General features: G+C 45.1%; 1 protein-coding gene across 2 annotated transcripts in view; it reads right to left on the reverse strand.

Annotated features, from left to right (window-relative positions):
* Positions 1–2,098: 2,098 nt before the first annotated feature.
* The window catches only part of LOC102383519, a 110,507-nt gene continuing 104,000 nt past the window's right edge, over positions 2,099–8,605 (reverse strand). For both annotated transcript variants that reach the window (XM_006018032.3, XM_025197215.1), the window contains 2 exons: positions 6,770–6,952; positions 2,099–4,382 (listed from right to left, as the gene is read on the reverse strand). In XM_006018032.3, coding sequence (XP_006018094.1) covers positions 6,896–6,952 — 57 coding nt within the window. In that variant the 3' untranslated portion in view covers positions 2,099–4,382; positions 6,770–6,895. The remainder of the gene's footprint in view (positions 4,383–6,769; positions 6,953–8,605) is intronic.

Raw genomic sequence — 8,605 nt, forward strand, 5'->3', positions numbered from 1 at the left:
CATTATTCAAGGGTGTTAATTTTTATGGAATCACTCCTCTCTTGGGAAGCAGAGAATCTTTTAAGATGGCCATTATAAATCAGGTCATTACTCATGGGGTCAGATGTCTTCTTTAAGTACAATGTTCAGTATTATGCTTCCTATATGCTCTGTATCACTGTCCCAAGATGCCTTTGCTAATTCAGCACAGCTGAGCACCCACACATCTCAGTTTAGGCTCTCAGCAGACTCCCAGCTGAGATATTCTGTGGAAAGCAATGCCATACCTAGACTCCCAGTGGCTCCAGGCGAACTTTTAGTATTGGGTCCCCCTTCACCAGACATAATGATAATAATAATTGGACTTGTTGTAGAAGTCTTTATCACATCTGTGGTAGTGATGTCTTTAAATAGTTCATTCTCAGTTGATAACACTGCCAGTCCTGTATACGTGCAATATTAAAACTTTTTTTTTTTTTGCAATTGTAATTTTTTTCATTTTCATTTTCAGGCCCCACCCGACCCATTTGTAACATTGATGGCTACCATGCATTAGGCCACCAAGTTTACCCAAGCCTGTGTCTGGGTCTGCTGGAAAGGTTAAAACAGTGACTGGTCCAAAGCACCAAATTCAGAGCTCACTTTTAAAGAGCCCTAGGGTCCCCTCACTCTGCCTGTGGAAAGGCCCTCCCTGCTCCAGGCAGAGAAAGCAGGTAGCTGATAACAGCCACTTAAAAAAAGGGGCACCTGTTAACTGAACGAGTCCTTCCAAGCTAATCCCACCAGCCTTTCGCAGAGCCCTCTAATGCTTCCCTCAGTAGTCCCGAATAGAAGTCCTATCCCAGTCATGCTGGGTTTGTGTTTTTATTATTTTGCTCCTTGTTGAATTAGGGTCCTCTCCATGGAAGCTAAGGGCATGTGATTTGCCTAAATGACATACAGGAGTTTGAGAAATCAGTATCCTTGGAGGAGCAGAGCAGATGCACAGCTGTGCTGACTCTGTGACCATGGTCTACCTCTGCTTCTTGGTTGGGAGCCAGTTCCTCAGCATAGTTCACTGATCATGTCCCTTGCCTGACCTGCCCCAGAGCCCCTGCCATCTGCCACAGAAAGGTGCTGGGAGACCCTGTGAGGGGTGCTTAGTCCTCTCTTTTGTGACCCCTGCCAGAGTCTTTCACAACAAGGGGCTGGGGCAAGAGGCAGAGGGCCTTGTTCTTAGCTCCCGGAGTGACTTCAGCAAACATATCTCCGCTTTACTGGAGCAATGCTCCACCTCCCACAAAACTCCCAGGCCTGTGCTCTAGTTCAAAAACCAGCCATCAATGAGATCGCTTCAGAGATGTTGTTAGAGCCTCCAGACAAACAGCATCCCCAAGCTGTACTGGCAACATGGAGGAAAAATTATCTTGCATTGAACGTGGATCCCACTTGGCACAAATCACCAGAGGAAATGGGCAGAAAAGGTCTCCCAGAAAGGCCAAAGGATTAACCCTTTCCAGAACCCTGCCAGCCAGCACATCATCTCCTTTGGAAGGTCTGCTCCTGGGCTCCTGATATAAAAGCAGTCAGAGCAGGACCTCTATGCCTGTCCCTTGGAGGGCTTGAGCATCCTCCATTCTCACTGACTGATGGAAATTGTGGACAGATTCTGCCCTCCAGGATGTCAGCATTGTACAGGAGAGCACAGACAACCCAGCATCCGTCTCCCTGGTATAGATCCTATAGCAGGCCTTAGTGCCGGAGGAATATTATGGGGACACTGGAAGAGAGCCCTCCCTGGGGGCACCTCAGGAGTGGGGAGCACTCAGAGATTTGGAGCTGCTGTAGACTGCAGAGGAGTGCAGACGCAGCCTTCGGGATGAAGGTAGAAAGTAGGGCAGCTCATAGATGCTCTAATTTAGCTGTAAATTGGAGCAAATCCTGACTGCTTGAGAATCTATGCTGAAGGCTGTACTGCTTCCCCCAAGACCAGAAACAAGATATTCAAAAAGGAGACTTAAGGCCATCTTTGTCCCTATCATCCACAAACTGTCACAAACTGCCACAAGATCCTCCCTGAGGACCTGAACCATGTCACAGGACCATGGCTACAAAGCTGAGCATCAGGATCCGTGGGCAAAATAGGTCAGAGATTCACTACTGAGCTCTAGCGTAAAAACCTCAGCTAATAAGTCTAATAGTGTGTGTGTGGGGCGGGGGGGGTCAGTTATTTAAGATTTTATTAGACTTCTTTATGGATGCATTGCAGGTGCAAGGAAGGGAGATTTACAATGAAGAAATATTATTTAAAACAAATCTCTCATGTACACATATACAGCACAGAACATAATGCATACACATACACAGAAAGAACAGACTGACACAACTGTACATGTCGGTGCTCACTGGCAGCTGTGAAATGGTTATTGCTTTCATCCATTTTAAGTTAAAGAGTCAGTTACAGGACTTTATATGTTCTTGACGGTTTCCAATTTTTAGTTTTTTGGTAAGCCTAAAGCCCTTTGTTGAGTGTGAATGTCAAATGGAAGAGCTGTATCCCATGATCAGTCATTTGAAAAAGACCTTTCTAGTACTGTGGAAGTATTTTTAGGCACTGTGATCCAGTTGTTTGCGGGGGCGGGGGGGCGGAGTGGGGGGTTGTGTGTTTTCATCTATTTGTTCTGTAATGCTTGTTGATCAAAACACCAGTCAACATAATACTGCCTTCCAGAGCCTGTGCACATAACCTATTCCCCTCCCCTGGAAATAAATGCACAGATAGGTAGCGCAGAAGGATGAATACTATGATCTACTTAATATGACCAGCAAAGTGCAGAGTTCAGCCTTGCATATTTTGACAAGTGCCTGCACTCCTTCACATGTGAGGCTGGATGACAGCCACCAGACCCATTTGTAACACTGATGGCTACCATGCATTAGGGTTAATTTACTACAGGGTAAAAGCAGTAGCTGACATGCTGTAAATCCCTGCCCTTGTTTCTGTGTGCCTGCCTTTACTGTATGAGCAGGCCTAGCTAGGTACCTTTCCTCATGGGGTATTACTGTTCCCTGTAGACAAGGACTGCAGCATCTGGCCTTTCAAAGCCAATCTGTTGCCACTATGGACCTCCAAAGATCACAGCTGGTTTAATTTCAAATTATGACACCCGTAATGTTGTTCTGATGCAGGAAGCTTTTAGCCCAGACACCCGCGAGAGTAGCTTGGTCACAAGTTATTCAACTCCTCAGAAAAGAACAACCTTGCCTCTCTTGCACCAACCCTGGCAAACCATAAGCATCACAGAAGCCATAGAAAACAGGAGAGTGAAACCACGCTTGAGGAAGCTGATGCTAATGAGGAATGACTGCCTAGAAGAGCTGCAGTGTCTGATGTAGCAGTTCTTTTCTGCACTGCTAATTTGTTTACCCTGGGAGAGATGAGCAGAATGGTAATGACCTAGATTAATACAACAGCAAACAAGGCCTTGAACCATGGCCAGCTCTAGCCCTTACATGGGTTTAAAAAAAAAAAAAAAAAAAAAAGGGCTAGTGTTTTCCCGACTGATGCTTCCTGGCTATTATTCACGTCTGAAAACACTCTACACCCAGGCCAAAGAGTTGGAGGAAACAGATGGTTCCGCTGTCCACTTCACAGGACATCACCGTAGCAAAAAAAATGCCCCTGTAGATTTCTACAGAAGAGGGAAATCTGAGGTAAACCGAACGATGTGGATGGAAGGCAAAGCTCGGCTCTGGTGCTAGTTATAAAATTAATATAATAATATTATACAGTTTATACATAAATCAGTGCAGTGGGGCCGGCGACGATGGATGGAGGCAGGTTATAAGCAATCAGCACAGCTTTCAGTGAAGCACCTGAATGGACCATCAGACCCCTGCTTCCACTCTAGGGTGCACACAGTCTGAACGGCAGTGGGAGTGCCAGGTCTCTGCTGCACAAGGGGGCTGACTGCAGTCATGGACAGACAGGGCTCTTCCACTTCTTAGTGCTACAGAGCAGAGCCACATAATGCCTTGCCCCCACCCCTACAGGACCATGGGGGAGCCCTGAGGGAATAGCAGGGGCCTGGCTACCAGACCGACATACAGCATAAATTCAACCACACACACACAAGTGGTGCCCCAAGTTCCTCTCCACCTCTAGGAATAGCAGCCGTGGCCCAGGAACCTAAGTGCAGTTTCGTCCCCAATAACCTACGTGCATTTCTATTTTTCCATTTGGCTTCACTGGAGAACCAAGGTCTAGACCTATGGGAGTTTTCATGCAAAATCATGGCAGTTCTGGACCTCCTTCATGGTTGCTTCCAGCAGATGGATGCTTGTTCCATTCATAGCAGCTTGCATGTCATTGTGATCACGGTGGTCCCTGAGCCCTCTTGACACAGGCACATTTCATATTCAACCTGAATGAAAGAAAAAAAAACTGTATGTAAAAAAAAAAAAAGAATGTGTGCGCAAATCTCCCAGCACAGGGCAGGGAGTTAGACAGCAAAGCACACAGCATGGCTGGGAACTGAGGGATGAAATACACCAACATTTCTTTCTTTCCAAAAAAATAGGAGATACTCCACTCTGTGACTGTTGTGCCAGATGACTGGACTCCTTAGCACTAGTAGCTAGCTCCTGTCCTAGCAGATCTTTTTACTGCTGGCAACACTTGGAACAGTGTTTCTCAAGCTTTTGGGGGGTGCATGCCCTTTATAAATCTATTATACTGCTGTGTACCCTTAGGAGTCCAGGTTTTACATATTTAAAAAAATAACACTTTGTCTCTGTCACCTCTCCAGCAATCTGAGAGGCATTGTACAGCTGTTCGTCATTTGCAGTTTTTCTTCCTTTTCCTCCATTTGTATTTCCCATTTCCCATTCCTTCCCCTCATGTCCCCTCTTGAGATATGCCACATACCCCAGTGGTACACATACCCCGGGTTGAGAATACCAATTAAAGGAACCAACAGGAACATATTCAAGAAGACCTAAGGGTCACGCCAAAAGGGTGCTGAGGCACGTAACTCCTGTTTTGCTGCCCAACTCACTATTGAAATAACTTATGGACTCAAGAGCCTATGGGCGCACCTCCAATGCAAATGAAGTTGTGACCAGAGCATGGTAATGTGTACCCACACAAGTTTTAAGTTCATTTACTTGGATCACACTTGCAGTGGAAATTGCCATGACGTGGGTTTTAGCACGGGCTAGTGATGCCAGGAAATAGCCAGGGTTCCTGGCAGGCTTGCACACTGGTTGCTAGCCCACACCAGAGCCAGGATCACCATATCTTCAATATTAATATTACCCAAGATAGCAGGATGAACACTACCATGGTTATATCTGCCTCTGCTGCAGTTACACTTCCACTGCAGTACAGACACAGCCTAGAATGTGCATGGGACTATACCTCCTATGTGTCTTTTGAAAATAGGACCCAACTCAAGTGCTTTTGAAAATGTTACCCAACATCTCTGTTTCAAGGGAAATTTGGTGTAATGTGTACTTGTATTTAAAGGAGGTTAGAAAGGTTGGGGGCTGGATGCAGTGGGAGTTAGTCAGTTCATTATACTGAAATCAGTTTCTAATAACTTGGGGAAATGTCATTGCTTATTAATTGCTCCTGAAATTGTTTCATCTCCTTTCTAGCAGCCTAACCTACTGCATGCCCGTGCCTGGAGGCCCCAGGTCAGAGCTTGGTGTAACTCACCCAATATCTGAAACTATAAATAAAGGGTGACACTTAGGAGAGGCAGTGGGCTTGGAAGGGGACACTGCCTTTTCACTTGAGAAGCTCTATATATTTCATTTAGCCAAGAGAAGAGGTTACCTGACAACTATATGTAAATGCCAACCTGGGAAGAAGGTTGGTGACAGGAGAGGGCTCTGGCCTGCCAGACAAAGATAAGGCAAGAGCCAGCGGCTGGAAGCTAAAGCCAGACAAATTCAGGCTAAACTAAAGCACAGATTATAGCCAGGGAGTCTCCGATGATGGCAGTCTAAAGCCCAACCTGGATATCTGTCTAAAACTCAACCAGAAATCACGGCAGTTGTGAAATTTTGTGTGATAGGAAGCAATTCAAATTACCTTGCTTCCTAATGGCCTCAAAAATCTATGAATTCTTCTGAAAAAACCTGGAGGACCACATGGAAACAGACAAAGTCTTCTGCTTAAAAAAGAGGACTCATGCTTCTAAATAGCAGTAGCTAGAGTATATGAACACGCCAACACTAGGAGTCCCCAGGTACTAGGTTTTGGGTCTTGTCAGCAATGGATGCCCAGCTGTGCTATCTGTATAGATTGTATAGGGACTGCAACAGATGTTACATTTGAACCAGGATAAACCATTTCCAGCAGGAAATGCCAGGACAAAATGTAATCATTCGATGTCTGTTTCCATTGCCCCAACGTAAATTCTAAGAAAGGTTCACAGGATAAGAAATGATTAACAGTTTATCCTGGGATATCACAGAGTGCATGTGAACCATTGTCCTGGGATTGCAGAAAAGCTGTAGTGCATTCAGCCCACTCACTAAACCTTCCTTAAAAGGGTTTGGACACTGGAGTTTGGGGTTCAAGTTTGGACACTGTTGAACATGTGAATCCCTGGATACTTCTATTCCAGGACAAACACACACAGAATTTGTCCCTAGACAAGTTGTATGGCTGTTCCTAGACTTAGAGACACTTGAAGACACACAAATGGAAAGCACTGTGGGAAAGCAAAGTATTAATAATGCTGATTTGTGGTGAAAATCACTGTAGTCCTACCTTGCTATAAATGCATAGGCCCACACTCACCTGTCCTAACTGCAGAAGCAGCAGCAGCATCCACATTTCCAAGCCACTTGTCTTATGTTTTCAGAAAGCAAGTTGCCTCTGCTCTTGGCAACCACGTGTTCACAAACCATGTTCAATAGTTTATTTCTATCTTCTTGACTGAGAGTGCCTTCCATGTCCAAAATGGTGGTCAGATGTTCTTTCCTTTCCAACAGAACAGGAAGTCAATCAGAAAAAAAAAACTTCAGACAAATATGTTTACTTAATAAGACTTGTTTAGGCTGGGTCAGAACTGAGTTTGGACACTTCTAACTTTCCATTTCTAATAAATGTTTTTCTAATACAGTTGGCCACCCAACAAAGAGGAGGCCAAAGCTGTATTATCACATTCAGATCTAGCCTTACCAAAACTGGGTCCTGGCTCACTGCGTGTGTTACCCAACAATACATGAAAAGCTCCAGGACTCACAACTCCACTAAGAGCAAGGCTGATCTATTTGTTTAGCAGGCTGTTTTGGGGCTGATTCTACACATTGTGTTTCGAACATATTCTTGAGAGACTAGTTGGGGGGCAGACTATTTGCCAACTGACAGACTGGCTTTTTCCTCTCTGCTCATCTGAGTGGGACCATTACCTATCGCTCGACTTAATGATATCAGAATATCAGATGTGATGTAAGCAAATACAATGCTATTGAAGTCAATGACAATGCATCCACCTGCACCAACTGTCCAAGCTTGGCCCTAGGAGACTAAATGCAGAATGCACACAGAAAGAAAAAAATCCATGCAATTCAACTTGGAAAAATAAACTTGCCAAAATAGGAGCTCAGTAACATGATGGGTGGGGTCAAGGGAATTATTTTGACCAATACAAATTAGCAACAAACTCATTTTTATTTAATAAAAGTCAAGTTTAGGTTAGACTAGATATAAGGAAAAACTCTCTCACGAGGAGGGTAGTAAAGCACTGGAATGGGTTCCTAGAGAGGTTGTCCTTGGAAGCTTTTAAGACCTGGCTAGACAAAGCCTTGGCTAGGATGATATAGTTGGGGATGGTTCTGCTTTGAGCAGGGGGTTGGACTAGACGACCGTCTGAGGTCCCTTCCAACCCTCATTTTCTATGATTCTTTCGTTATATTCTCCTCTAGGCTTCCTGTGCAAAATGGAAACATGGGCACATTGCCGACTGCCTCCTGGAGAGTATTTACTTAATGACACACAAGAGAACTGCATAAAAAGTATATTCAAGATACAAAGCCATGTATCTAAATGTTAAGAAAAGCCTGAACTTTTGATGTTTGTGCAGCCTGACTGGCTGTCCTATACATGTGCATTATGACACAATTTTTATATGATGAGACAACATTTAATTTTTTTCACGTATGATCCCCGTCCCATTCTGTGCATAGGATGGGAAATTCCAACTCCAGGGGTCACGATGTCTTGCTGAAAGCAAGGGATAAACATAGAAAGTGTCAAGCATCCTCAGCCACAGGCATTGCTACTAGGGCTGTGCGAAACAGGCCCTATTCAATTGGGATTCGGATTCAGCCTGAATCAGGGACAGTGATTCGAGCCGTCGATTTAGATCACTGTCCTGATTCGATTTGGCTGAATCCAAATCTGAAGATTCAATGCTGATTCGGTGAATCAGCGATCCAGACACAGCTTTAAAAGTTTTTTTCTACGTACCTCAAGGTAGCAGTGCGGCTCATGATTGCTGCGATGCTGGGGCACATGGAGCATCCCACAGCAGTGTGGGGGCTCTCCAGCATGCTTGGTAGTACTTCTGGTCCACTTCCGGGTCTGCTGGGGAGCACGCTGGGCCCCCCCCCCATGCCCCCCGGCTTGGCG

Source organism: Alligator sinensis, unplaced genomic scaffold (assembly GCF_000455745.1).
Source record: "Alligator sinensis unplaced genomic scaffold, ASM45574v1 scaffold85_1, whole genome shotgun sequence".
NCBI lineage: Eukaryota > Metazoa > Chordata > Crocodylia > Alligatoridae > Alligator > Alligator sinensis.